Here is a 14572-nt window from a genome sequence, read left to right as displayed (position 1 = left end):
TGTATAGGCCTATGATATGAATGTCAGTCAATGTGTTTGTGTGTGTCTCATATCTGAGACATTTGTCCTGAAGAAATCTGCAATGTGTCTTTCAAATAAATGTGTGAAATATATGACCGTGTTTTTTTTTAGTAGTTGTAAAAAAAAAATGCTGATTTTCTTTTTTCTTTTGTGTGTGGGAGCTTTTGCGGATTTCTCAGGTTTGAGAGTAAAACAGCGAGTGTAGACGCTTATATGAATGTGGAATGACTGTTGCGCCCCTCAGCGTCCAGCCAGCTGCCCGTAGGTAATTCACAGGTGAGTCTCCTGACGTCACACAGGAAGTGGATAGAGGGACATTGGAGTGTCCGCTGCTGTGTTGTTGCACAGGTGCTCGAAAACCGCGGACATTGATTTACCCTAAGCGAAGGTGTAGAGATGTGCACTTTTGGTGAGTGATTTTCCTTTTATGTCTTGTTGTAAAATGCCTCGCATGCGGTAAGTCATGTTCTAGGCGGAAGTATCTGTCCGTCGCTACTTTTCCCTCCGCGGGTGTAACTGACCTCGTAGGCCTGCAGGTAAGATGGAACGGTTTCACTTTTAAGCCGTTGCATATGTCACATGAATTAGTGCGTATTTGCAACATTAATTACTCTTTTATTTGTCCTTAGAGGAAATGGGCTGTCAGTATTAAAGAGATCAGTAATTTGAAGGTTTTAAGAGTATGTTTTATGCCCTCACTTCTTCCTCCCATCTCTGACTCACTCAGTACAAAAGAGTCTCCCACTGAATGTGAATGCGGGCTTTCTATGCAAATGCAACTGTCCATCCCCTCGCAGTAAACTGTAAAATAAATGTGCCAGTGTTTTAGAAAAAACAGCCTACTGTTGATAGTTATGTTAACAGGAATTTATATGTAAGACTCTAAAGAAAATGGTCATTAATGAGTTTTTAGATTAATTCTTCATTTAATACAAGGGTAAGTGTTGGGTGCATAGCTCAAGACTTGAATTCCTTTTCATTTACAAATCATAAAATAATTCCGTTTTTATCTTATTTTTCTTTACAAATTCATAAATGAAGTCTATTTGCTCTGGGCACTACTAACAATTTTCATTATTGATTAATCAATTAATTGTTATACAAAGTGTCAACAACGCTCATCACATTATTCCCAGAGCCCAAGTTGGCATTCTGAAATCACTTCTTTTGTCCAACCAACAGTCCAAAATGCAGAGAGTCTTCATTTGCTATCATACATTTAAACAAAAGCAGTAATTCCTTACATTTAAGAAGCTGGAACCAGCCAAGGTTTGACACTTTTGCTTAAATGACTGAAACTATTAATTGATTATCAAAATAGTTGGCAACTAATTTTCTCTCGATCAACTAATCATTGCAGCTCCAGTATTAGCCATGCGAAATTTAAGTCTTTTGACATTGGTACAATAAAAACATATGGAAATGTAATATATGTATGCATATAAATGTATATGTATACATAAATATAGGAAATCAGGTCCTATATAACAAAGGCAGAGAAGTCATTCATCTGATAAGGATTTGCTCTCTCTGCTTGTCACACACATAATAAAACTAAACAGATAAATCAACCAATTCAGTATTGGAAATGCCAAATTAGGTTTGATGTTATACAGAAACAGCATTGCCATTGCCCACCAAAGAGCAGATACATCACAATTGGAAGATCTGTTAAATTAGTTACACTATAAAACAAAATAAGTGAGTATGTAGTGTAGTGTGAACAAAAACTTGTTTTTGCTTTGTGTACAATATGTTTGTGAGGAAAAAAATGTAAGACTGTAATATCTAAATTTTAATATAAGTTATATTTTGATGTGGGTTAAATTTTCATTTCTTAAATTGTGCCACTCTGTGCCTCTCTCTGTGTTTTCTTTGTTTTCTAACATCTTGAGCCCATGCTGGAAATAAGTGTTTTCACATTAACATGTTATCCCATGGATTGTTTGTTTCTGTGTCTGATAATAATAAATTAAGTCAGTTAGTTAATCTTCTCTTGTATGTTTGCCATCTAGATAAAGACAAAGGGCCACGGAGGCTGATGAAAAAGGGATTAACTCTCATTCTGGTCGGCCATATCAACTTCATCCTTGGAGCTATTGTTCATGGCAGCGTCCTCCGCCACATTTCCAAACCCAGCCAGCACATCACCACTGAATATACTGTAGCCAACATCATCTCTGTCACCTCTGGCCTGCTGGTGAGTCAGCCTTTAACATATTCATACTTGGTTTCAATGTTAAATCTGCACCAAGAGGCTTAAGGTTTGTAGAAATTTCAAAAGCGAAACAGAGTTTGTGTCTTTATCAGAACTTTTTTACTATCAGTAACCATGTTGAGTTCACCCCTGGGACTTTCTGTGTTCTGTGCATCGCAACAACTCATATATCACCTACAGTAAACATCAAAAGTGATTTGCACTGTTAATAGCTCTGCATAGTGTTGTCAACCTTTCCCAGCAATCAAGACTGAACTTGCCTATTATAAGGGAGCTGGTTTTTCAAACTCCTTCACTAGTTGCTCTAGGGCAGACTTCATTACACCGAGGTGTCAGATAAACTGCCAGCTGTTGATGAGATGGTGTTGATGTCGCATTTCTTTGATATGTGCTCCAAACCAGGTACTCTACAAAGGCTATTACATGGTTTATAGGTAATACTGACAGAGCAAAAGGACAAGTTACAAAATATGTTCCAGGCACTGCTTTCCATTGGTGATCTCTCACTTACTGTCTTTAGTTAGTCTTTCTTTGAGTCTGAAGCCGTCTTAGCCTGGCAACCTCACATCCTTTGGGCCAGGATTACTACTTGTGGCACATAATGAATAAAATCTACTCCGTACCAAAGCAAGGCTAAGCTGAAACAATCATCTTGTCATTTGAAACTCGCAGAGCATTGCCACTGGGATTATTGCCATCTTGGTGTCGAGGAACCTTCGTTTGATAAAACTGGTAAGAATTTAATTTGTTTCCAACTGCTGATATGATCTCTTTAGTTATTCATTCTGTGTCTGCTCAATAGCTGCCTCTCCCTCTGTTTTTATATGATGTTTGTATCTGTGTCTCCAGCATATAGGACTTCTAATAGCATCATTCCTGAATGTCTTGGTCTCAGCAGCATGCTGCATTGGGCTCCTCTTGGCCATTAGTATCACAATTGCCCATAATGGGCAGGGTTTGATGCTAGGATGCAATGACACACAAGTGCCCATCGATGCTCGGTCACCTGTCAGTGCCCGATGCCCATTTGATACAACACGAATCTATGTGAGTCTAAACTTTCCTCTTCCATTTTTGTCACTTTAAAAATGTCCACCTCATTCAGTTTTCCCTCTGTTTCTCCCCAGTTGGCTACTTCTCTGCAATTTTTCAAGGCATGAAATTCAATAAAAGTATCACAGGAGAAATGATCGACCTCATAGTGTTACTTTCTTTCACACTTTTTCTTCCTTGTTTCTCATCGTTTCCTGTCTCGTAGGACACCACCCTGGCGCTGTGGATCCCTTGTGCTGTGTTGGCAGCATTTGAGGCTGGACTGTCTGTCTGGTGCTTCATCGTTGGTTTGATTCTCAGAGGGCTGGCACCCTGTGGGAACAGCTACATCAAAGAACAGGTGTGTGTGTTTCTTCGTGTGTGTGTGTGTGTGTGTGTGTAGTGGTGGGGGGTTGGGGGGGCGCTTGAGGGGTGTAACTGAAGTGCATGTCTATCTGAATCTCTGTCTGACTCAGACTTGCACACACACTCGGTCTGACTCAACACACATGCACCCTATCCACACTTAACTGATCTTTCTTGTTTTATCTCTCAAAGAACATACAAATCCCCATAACTTAACACAGACCTTATTCTTCAATTCCCTTCCAGTTGGAGGAAGAAGGTGAGTCTTCTCCCCACAGTCGGCGCCTGATTGGACAGCGCTTGAACCCTGATGCCTGACTGACCAAAAAGGACTGCTCCCTGTAGACAAACGCAGCTAAATCCCAAAAGGCGTAGTTGCACCTGTATTGAGATTTTGCCCTACAGTCAGCTGGGTGAGTATCACTGTGGAACAGGAGTGAAGTTTGAAGAAACTGCCCCTGGCATTATCATATAGCCACATACCAAGATTCACAGATGGGCTACCAGTTGGCTCTATTTGCTTTCACTTACAAACCAAATTGTTCATCTTGTATCTGAAGCCATGAGCAGAATGCAGTTGGATTAATTTCAGTGCATCTGCCCCTGTTGAAAGCCATCAACGTTAAATTAATTTAAAGTGACACACCAAAAAAAAAACTCACAGTGTATCTGTAGGTGCATTCCAAAGTACAGATCCTTTTGTGCAGATATTGGGATTCAGTATGTGTGGAAACTACAGTGAGATATAAATGTTGTTTTATCAGTATCCATCCAAGACTGGGTTCATTAGTACAAGAAATATTTTTTTCAGTATGACAAAACTATTTTTTTATATATAGCAACAATTTTGTTTGCCTTTTTAGCTGATTTAAGGTATATTTTACCTTGTGTGAACTGTTGTTCTAGCGAAGTAATTTTTTATTGTTGAATCTGTTGAATTTGAGATGCATTCAGTAAACCAAACTCATCTCAGTGATCACACAAGTTTAATGCCCACAAATAATCATGTTAGCTGCAGGTGCACATTAGTAAATTGTTGTGTGGAATCATATCATGTAAACTATGCAATACATTTGCTATAAAATGCCGAAATATATTTAATACTACATTATTTGGCTTCATATTAAATTGGACTTGCTAAATTGTACTTCTTGAAAATAGGTTTGTTAGATAATTATACTTGCAGTTAACGACATGTTCATTCCACTGTGGCTTAATATTGGAGGGAAATTATTTACTAGTTGAACACACCACAGATACAGCAACTGTACATTTTTAATTTTGTTTTTACATTTTGTTTATTTTTATCTCTATTTTTTCTGACTTTATTATTATTTGTCTGCCATGTGCTAGAATTTATTGAAATTCCTAAAAATGCGATTTATATACTTTCTGTTGCTTTTGCCTCTAATAATATGCAGTGATAAAATGACCAGAGAATGGACAAACTGAAATAGCAAATTTAAATCTTTTTCTGTTTTGCCCCAAAGTTAAAGTAGGGCTCATCACTCAAAGTTCAGATTGCTAAAATGCAGTGTCATGGGGTAATAACTGGAAGTTTTTTGGAAAGATGCTCTGAATCCACAGAATTGAAAATAATCTGGACATGCAGCATAGCTGTGTATGCAATGAGAGTGCATTTGTGTATGTACTGTAGACTGTGGTTGAATGTCAAGTGCATGGGTCATATTAGGAGGTTAAACCAGTATGTAGGCCAGCTGGCGCTCAGTTGACACGAACCCCCCACAACTTAACGACAGAGAAGATCAGACCGCCATGAAACGGTTAATCTAGTGCCGTGCTCAATTGTGCGGAAGGGATCCATAGCACGCGATACTAATCCTCCGGCTGTGAGAGATAAATATTGACATAGTGTTGACTAATACAATCACAACATGTCTGTTTGGCTATTTCAGTCAGTATAATGTCTATGTCACGCTGTAGACCTATGATATTTGTATTTGAAATCACAAGTCACAATATGAAGTGAGAGTATAAATGTGTGTTTATGTATTACAGACACGCTTATTGTAGTGTCAGTGTTGGCGTTAGTGGTGGATGTCCCAATAGCTGAAAACATTAGGAGACCACTTATCTGTGAGAGTATTCATTATTACATAGACTATATGGGATAAAATTATCTTGTGTTATTTGTCTTGAAATCGACTGAATTGAAAACTTACATTTAATACAAATCTTTAACTATAATTGACTCCCTCTCTCTGCACTCTGACTCCAAATGTAATGTATGCAGGACAAAAGAAATGTGTCATTTACTACATATACATACATCAGTACACTAATGTTCCACATATCAACATACTGTCAATAGGAGATAAAAAATAAAATGAAAATGCATTGGTTTAAATGTATGACAGACTTAAAGTGTACTTATCAGAAAAAAAAAACTTTTGGTGATTGCATTGTTGCTTTCAAACAAGGGAAATATTAATTCATGAAATAATTTGAGTAAGACAACCCAGTGGGACAAAACCAGTATCATCACTTACCCTTTCCATGGATTCAGCCTAGCTGTAAACTCTCTAACAACTGTTTGAGGTGTATAACATTGATCTCCTGTTTTTCTGTTTGTTTTTGACAAATGTGGATGTATTGTACATTTCATTACTTGTTTTATGGTTTTCTAGCATTAGCCTGTATACATTTAATGTATAATTTTAATAAAGATTTTTGACTATGTTACCTGCTGCTTTTGGTTTTGCCTGCCCATCATACATCACAAGAAGACTGCTGTCCCTCCTTGCACCGAACCCCCGATGCAGTGAGTTAATGTCTCTCCCCTCACTGTAGATCCTTTAAAATAAGTTTTCATTCTTTTGTGTTCTGTGCAGTGATGCAGACCCTACCATGTAGTGTGGGGTCCCAGGTTGGATCCCATTTAACCCCTAAATTGCCTCCATGTGACCTTGAGATTGATGCTGAACCTTTATTTGGCTCTTGAGCCTTTGATCTCTCAGGACACCTGAGAAACATAAAAATGTACCGTGGTCATGTGTTCAGGTATGCTTTGAAATGTAAAAGTACTCTAGTCAAATTTGAATGTCTAATTAGGTGGATATGATATTTAACATTCACAAATAAACACCCTATACAATGACATATCAATGAACGACTCCACATCCACCCACACAACACATCCACACACACACTTTCCTTACTCATGTAGTCTTTGTGTTGTCCATTTACTTAGACAACAAACAATGATAATTAATAGCTATGGAATAACTTGGACACTGTCATTATTTTGAGACACAGGACACATTCTGAGATTAGGGCTGCACATATGGTTTTAAATTTTTAGGGCTGCACATATGGTTTTAAAAAATATCTATCTATATATACATATATATATATATATATATATATATAGATATATAGATATATATAGATATATATATATATGTACATATACATACTATACATATATTGAGATTGTGATATAATTCACGATTAGTGGGAAGGATTGTTTTGTGTCAAATTTTCACTGATAAAAAAAAAAGATTCAAATTGTGATATGACATTTGGTAGGGTCTGTACCAAACAAGCATGTTTTCTTAGATCTGTAAAACAAGATTTGTATTTGTAAGCCAGGGCATCTTTCCAATTCAGGTTTTGCCATTTGGGTATTGCACTTTTTGCCATATTGCGATTTTGATAATACTCAGATTAATTGTGCAACACTTTAAGGTACTAATTATTTTTGAGAATGTTTCTCATTATTTTGAGGTGCTAACTAAATATTTTGAGATACTAAGACATTGTTTTGAGATACCTAGTCATTATTTTGAGAGTTAGTCCTATAGCATTGGCCGAAATTGGCTTCCATAATAAGCATATCTGACTTCTAGTCCATCAATAAAAATTAAATACATCCATATTTCGAGGGTTCTCGCGAACAAATACCTATCACACGTCTATCAGCATTAATCTATACTGTATACAATAAGCCCACCCACAACAGCGTGTAACGTCCAGTGGGGCCAATTCCGTCCTGTCTTGTGCGCAGTCACGATGAATGCGCGGCCACGCTGTGTCGGCTGCACGCTGCAGGCAACCAGCTGCAAACAGTGGAACAACGAAGTACTGCAGTGAGCGGAGCCGGTGGAGCCGAGGAGCGCCCAACCGGTCGTTATTCTTCACCCAAGGTAAAGTATTTATAATTCAAACGTTAGACAGAAACTATGCATTTCATTTAATTCATTCTTGCCGGCCAACCAGCCAGACTTGAACTGAAAATGGTTTGAAAGAATCATATGCACAAACAGCGCGCTGCAGTTGGGCTGAAGACGCTGCGGTGACAAACACATTCAGCTCTCAAGATTGATAAGGCTCTGTCGGTGTGATCCTGGCGTGTCACTGTGTGTGTGCGAAGATGCCTCACTGAAGCTTACATTTGGAAAGGGTTGCGCTTCGTAAAACTAGCCAGGTTTGCCTCAAGAGAGAGCTAACGTTAAGGGCTGTGACCTGGAACGCTACCCAGTGGACGTTTAACGTTACAGAGGTGTTCTGTTCAATTTAGTTAACATTGTCAATTTCATGATAACGCTAGCTAGCTACCAGTGTTTTCACGTAAGTTAGCTCGTGCATGTCTAACGGTCGACTGAGAGCTGTTTGACGGAGGTGTAAATTAAAACTCGATGCATTTTTAACACAATTGTTTGCTCTTTTATCACAATAGCACATTGCCCAAGCTTATTTCTAAAGTTTACTGTGTAGTCAACCATAAAGACACCGAGTGTCGGAGTGTGAAACATCGCAGGGGAACGCTACTGTTGCCCGGCCAACCTCACACAAACATGAGAGTGGGGGAGTGTCTGATCATCCGCAGGTGTAGCGTTTACATTAACCTGCAGAGGCTAGTTGTTGCGGTTAGGGTTTCCTTTGAATGTGTTTTCAGTAGTCTGCCACATGAACTGTGCGTGACTCCGCTGACACAACGCTGATAGATGAAGATGATTTGACGCTGCGGGTCCATGTATTGCTCAAAGCCAGTTTTATTCTTACCACCTAATGGGCTGGTGTAGATTTCATCAAATATGTTAATCCTACCTTCTATAGAAACAAGGGTGTGGCTGATCAGACACAATACCAGATACAGTATAACTTTATTCTAAGCAAGTCCACTCTGCTTGTTTGACCATCAGGCCTTTCTTCTTTGTGTGTTTTAAACCTGCAGGACCTGCTTGATGGATCCACTCCAGAGTGGCAGCATGTGAAAGACAGGATTTTGTGTCTTGCAGAGGTTGTCTATGAAACCATTTGGAGGAAAATTGGGCTCAACCTCAGCTGTTTCTCTGAAACATCACTGGAAATAAAGTGAGAGGAGGCAAAAACGAGTGGAAGAAAGAGAACAACCTAGAGGAGACCTACAGCTCTGTATGGAGCTTGTGGTGGAGCTATTATCTCAGGGACATGCTGAGGATGGAACAAGGGGAATCTGTCCATGACCAGGGAATCACCAGGAGGTGGAGAGAAACCTTTTTTTTTTTTTTTTTTCAGATCAGTGCCCTTAAAAGCACATTCTGAGACACTGTACAAGAAGAGCAAATAATACAATTGCTGGGGAATTTGAAGACTGACGCCAAAAGCAGCTCCATTCATGGCCTACAGATGAATTGTCACCTCCCCACTTGTGCAGTTCTGGGTACATACAGAGTGTACCTGTCTTGTAAATTTCTTGCTTTTACTTCCACCACTGACACTAAAAATGGACTCAAATGTTAAGAAGCTTTAAAAACAATTCCCACATGTCTCTAGGACTTTCTAGTGGTCGTCTGGGAGATGAGAAAGGCATCAGTCTGAGCCACTGTGGAGAAATGCCTAATATTAAGATGCAAGCACTTGTTGGAGGAAGATGTGTGAAAGACTTGTTTTCAAAAACTACAACAATCCATTGCAGACAACAAGTTCCTGTCTCTTTACATTTCCTCTCCATCCTCCTACTCATCTTCTACCTGGTTACACCTGTTCTAACCATTCATATGGAGTCCATAGAGAGCCACAGTGAGTTTAGCTGTGAGCCCATCAGACTGAGAATGTGCCAGGATTTGCCTTACAACACCACCTTTATGCCCAATCTACTGAATCACTACGACCAGCAAACAGCTGCACTAGCCATGGAGGTATGTTGTTTTTGTTTATTATTCAGGTGGTGCATTCTTTGTTTGTGTGTGTGTCACTGGACATGAGGAAATTTGATAGCTGCTGCAATGAATGAGACACAGGTAGGATTACGTTATTTGTAAAAAATGTACATTATAAACCACCACTAAACTGTTGTGGTGAATTTTATTTTATTTATGTATTTTTTATTTATCTATTTATGTTTTTTTATTTTACAAGAATCGAACATTAAGTCACCACTTGCAGCAAATGCATAGAGGTTCGTTTTGGTGAAAATGAGCAGAAATTGTAAACAACTACAAAGCAACAGTCTTTAGAGTTTCACATTGTAGTGTCATGCACCTGCTAAATACTTTACATAGAGTATAAACAGACCACAGGTGACTAGGATGGCTCATATATGATAGTATCTGTAAAGGAAAATTCCATAAAAAATGTAAATGCCTCAACAAATATTGTTGCCCAAGTAGGTGTGGGTATTATTAGGATTTTATTGATACTGGTACTGCTTATTGATACCGATACTACTCCCCCTAATTTGATACAAAAATAACATTAAAACATCTGAAAAGAATATTATTACTATTATTAGTTTTAGTGTTATTTTCACTATCTATATTTTTTTTTATTATTTAGTTTTTTTGCAGAAGTAACAATTATTATTTATTTTATTTTATTTTTTTATTTTTATTTTTTTTTATTTGCATTTAGAGTAGTTGCATTTAGCTTTGTTTTCATTAAATTTAGTAAAGTGAGCCCTACACTTCTGAATGTCTTGCTCTGTGAGCTGTTTATGCAGTGTTACCTAAATTCTGATAGCAACATTATTTACCAAAGGAGGTACTCAATATTTTGGTATTGACCAGTCAGGAACCAGCACCAGTTTAGTACCAGTTCTCGAAACCCAACTCTGTAACTAAGGTAAAATGATGTTGCAATCTTTTTTTTAGTATAGTCTGAAGTAAATCACTGTAGGTAAGTGTGTGCTTTTATGTACTTAATAAAGGTAGTGTTATAATTTTGGCAATGTGGATAACTAGAGTCAGTTCATAGACTGAAGTTTTTGCCACATAACAAGCTTTCAACCAGAAAATCATCCTCATCCTTCATCCTCAGAGTATACAGAGATGGTTTGCACAGGTAGAATGGACAGGCTTTGTTTTACACCACACTGAGTAAGAAACCATTGGCTTTTTAAAAAAAATATTGCCCCAAAACACACAATCTGTAGGCTATAGTAGAACAAATCAGATACATGGAAAAGCCACACTTGGGAGCGAAGTTCTTTTCACACAGACGTGGAATATCAAAGAGTTAACAGGAGCAGTGAAACAGTTGAGAAAAGGTGATAGTCGAGCTACGCTCCTCATGTTACAGCTCTATCTTCTCACTACATGTTACTGTTTCATGTAGACATAGATGAATGTCTATGGACTCATTCAGGCACTTGTGACCTTTCTTGAGTGTCAGCAGTAGCTGACAGACAGAGGGTGTTATCTGATCGACAGCAGTGGTTGAAATTGTAAAACAGAAAGCACTTAGTTGAATTAGTAACTGATACTTCCAGAGAAATATGTTTTAGTGTGAGGGCATTGATTTTAAGCACAAAAAAATGGGTAAAAGTGCTGTCTTATACACTGTCTGAGTGCAGTAGTAGACACACACACTATCCATCTGTATCATGTTACCTCTCTTTTCTATTCCTTTGTTACTCCCCGGAGAGGGTGAAAGAGCACTGAGCAAGGTGTTGCTCAATAACTACACCGTAATTACCTGTTTGCAGCAAGTATTCGTTAGTATAAAAGGCTACATATGGCACTGTATTCAAGATTTGGACATGTTTGGGTGTGTTAGTTGCACAATACTCAGCTAATATAGGATTCGCTAGTAATTTCCTAACTATTAAAGAAGATAATTTATTCTGAACAAGCAATATACAAAAACAAAATCTTTATAGACAAGGCCCAGCTTGTTTTAGTGGGAAAGTCAGGTTGAGTTGTTTTAATCTCCAGACATTTAGATTGTTATGCTTTTGTGTGTCTTCATCCTTCCGGATGTCTGTAGGTCTCAGTTCCACTACACAAGCCGATTGTCATAGTTTTACCCACGTTTTGGCTGTGGTTTATGCTCTGAAGAAGAGGGAAGGATAACAAATACAGTCTGTTGAATTAAATCTGCCTCCAGCTGTTCATCGTTGGCATATTAAATTACTCCTGTTGAAAAGCAGATGAATTTAGACAAGGCCCATGCTCGCTGTGCACATTGTATGTATAATCCTGGGGGATTTTTATTTTTAGTTAGTGTTGAGGTAGTATATTCCCATGTCAAAAAGCAGATGAATGTCAGCCAAAAGATCAAGCCAAAATTATCTGTGCTGCTCTCTGAATATTTAATCACAGAAAGGGATTTCAAGAATTTTCTCATCTGAAAATGCGCAGTGCAGGAGGCTGTCAGGATCACTGCTGTCAGATGCTCTTTTTCCCTTTCAGAAAATAGAGGAATTAAGAACAGCTTTATTTTGGACTGACAACCATGCATTTTGAGTTTGCTCGTTGTGTTGTGAATGGATGATAACACTTATTGAGTCACAGCATTCTCATAGCACATTAAGGACCATGCAGATATTCAAATCAAGTCAGTCCCCCTGTGTCATGTCAAAACATGCTGTGTCAGAGATTGTAAGAAGCGTCTGTTGTTGAACTTGATTTGACCCAGATGAAGAAGGAGCCAAGTAACTGACACCCTCAGTCCCTCCAGTCATGGAAGAGACATCTCTCTGAAGATGGTTGAGTAGCAACATGAGCCCTGTTAGTTTTCCTGCTCTGGTCTGCTTTGACCAGGCATAGTAGCCCTGGTGGGAATCCTGGAGGAAATTTAATAATATCTCTCATGAGACAGTGGCTGCTTAATACCAGCTTGTGTATGTCTTCACAGATCTATATGTGCATGTGTATGGGTTTATGTGCAGGTATGGGAGTACTACTGTTAAAACAAAGGTACAATTCCACATTTTATTTGACTTAAGTGAATAGACAGCAACTACTAAGTTATTGTAGTCTGTTTATATAAATATGTCTGTTGAATTAACAGACTCTATGTTTACAGAAAAAAACAATCAAAGGGAAATTCAAATGATTTCCAGCAGGGAACACATAATTATATTTTTAAGAAAACCCCCACTGGACTCATGAAAATATGGTGCCTTTTATTGTTACAGCAGTTGAATGAACCCTCACAAAATTGGAACTGTGGTCCAAGGCAGCTGCACAGCAGCTCAACTGGGCTAACATCTGGATGTTTTCTGTCAACAAATTCAACCCTCTGAGTTTTTGGCACTCTGCTCAGATGTGCTTCACAGTAGTAATGGAGATTTGGTGAAATAAATATACTGTAGATTTAAAACCACCTAAGTGACTTGGTCTTAGTGCTGTGCAATATTGCTGAAAAAAATATCTAGAGAAATTGTTTCATTTCAGTTGATATAAATGATTACTGATAAATTACCTATTTTTAATAAAGACCAGGGGAAGAAAGGTTGAACTGAACATTTTATACCATTTAAAGCAATAGACACAGGTAATAGATGTAATAGACTAAGGAAAAAAAGATGACATCCTAGCTAGCTGGCTTGTCCTTTTTTTGTTACCTATTTCTGTCTGCACTCATTTTCTGACTCCATGTTGTGTCTGTTGTTTGTGTCGTGTTGATGGTGCATCCAAACAACACACCTGTTAAATGATTGGCTGTTTGTGTGTCACTCGCAGCACGCTCCATTATAAATAATAGGCTGTTAATTTACCAGGGCTTATTTGTTACGTGCTTGAATGGTGGTTTGCATTCTATGGAGCAATTGTCTTATTGCTATTGATGAAGTGTTTATTATTGCTGATACAGATCACTGTTGTTTTATTGCCCAGGCCTACTTGGTCTATCAAAGTCTGTCTTTCTCAGCTTTTGTGTTTCATTAGTTTACCAGCATTGTGGCTTCAATCCTTGCATACATTCGGATCCTTTTGTTTATCTTCTGATCAGGCTGATGGAGAAAGTTTTTGTTTCATAGGTGTCCTATAATAGAGGATGACTTAAAAAATACAGAAATCTCTTTCCAAGTGACACTGATGATGATGAGTGATTCAGATATATCAATTTGTGTGTGTGTATGTTTGTGGTTTGGGAATTTTTCTTGTAACAAATGTAAAACAAACAACTACTGCGAAATCAGCGTGAAGTTTTTCAGATGCCATAACGAAAATGGAGCCATTGTCAGCAGCTGTCATAGTCACTTTTTGGGTCATATCACATGATGAGTGTTTGCTCTGCCTCAGTGGCAAAGCTTTTGTGTCTTGGCTTTCTTGCAAAGTAAATAGATCATTCTAGTGAGCTGTCATGCTACGTTTATTTTTGTTGTGAGCTGTCTTGAAGTCATAGGTTGAGACATATTCAAGCCCTGGATTCAAAAACATTTTTAAACCTCTGCTCTATTTGGAATAGTGTGGAGTTGTGCCCCTTGCTCGGTGAATCCTCAGTTTTGACTGACATTGGAAAAATTGCCTTTCCTCCTTTTTAGATGTCAAGCTAAGCCAAAAATGGATTATTCCCAAGTGTGTGTGCACGATTAGCATACTAGGCCACATTAATTCAGTGTTTGAATGACAAGCTCAAGGTACAGAGCAGTATTTCTATTGTGTGTAATTGCTGAGCACAGCTAAAGGCTAACTGTATAGGCTACCAGTACTTCCTGTGTGTGTGTGTGTGTGTGTGTGTGTGTGTGTGTGTGTGTGTGTGTGTGTG

The 14572-nt window shown here is 38.3% G+C and overlaps 2 protein-coding genes across 5 annotated transcripts in view; both read left to right on the top strand.

The window, feature by feature from the left end:
- The first annotated feature begins 234 nt into the window (after positions 1 to 234).
- krtcap3 (keratinocyte associated protein 3) lies at positions 235 to 3969 on the top strand. 2 transcript variants are annotated; one of them, XM_084724627.1, is made up of 6 exons: positions 235 to 297; positions 2037 to 2221; positions 2912 to 2971; positions 3089 to 3286; positions 3498 to 3632; positions 3884 to 3969. In XM_084724627.1, exons 2-6 carry the CDS (start codon positions 2063 to 2065, stop codon positions 3953 to 3955), a joined length of 624 nt encoding a protein of 207 aa, XP_084580753.1. In that variant the 5' UTR covers positions 235 to 297; positions 2037 to 2062; the 3' UTR covers positions 3956 to 3969. The 2 variants fall into 2 exon arrangements, with proteins under 2 accessions (XP_084580753.1, XP_084580745.1); XM_084724619.1 differs by lacking the exon at positions 235 to 297 and adding an exon at positions 304 to 430.
- Positions 3970 to 8943: 4974 nt separating this feature from the next.
- The window catches only part of LOC146333091 (frizzled-3-like), a 33363-nt gene continuing 27734 nt past the window's right edge, over positions 8944 to 14572 (top strand). For 2 of the 3 annotated variants that reach the window (XM_084719254.1, XM_084719262.1), the window contains exon 1: positions 9349 to 9780. In XM_084719254.1, coding sequence (XP_084575380.1) covers positions 9376 to 9780 — 405 coding nt within the window. In that variant the 5' untranslated portion in view covers positions 9349 to 9375. Of the gene's footprint in view, positions 9781 to 14572 lie in introns of all 3 variants that reach the window. The other variant, XM_084719268.1, reaches the window with a different exon arrangement.

Source organism: Lutjanus erythropterus, chromosome 1 (assembly GCF_056507025.1).
Source record: "Lutjanus erythropterus isolate fLutEry1 chromosome 1, fLutEry1.hap2, whole genome shotgun sequence".
Classification (NCBI taxonomy): Eukaryota; Metazoa; Chordata; class Actinopteri; order Lutjaniformes; family Lutjanidae; genus Lutjanus; species Lutjanus erythropterus.
This window is presented reverse-complemented; position numbering and strand designations above follow the sequence as displayed.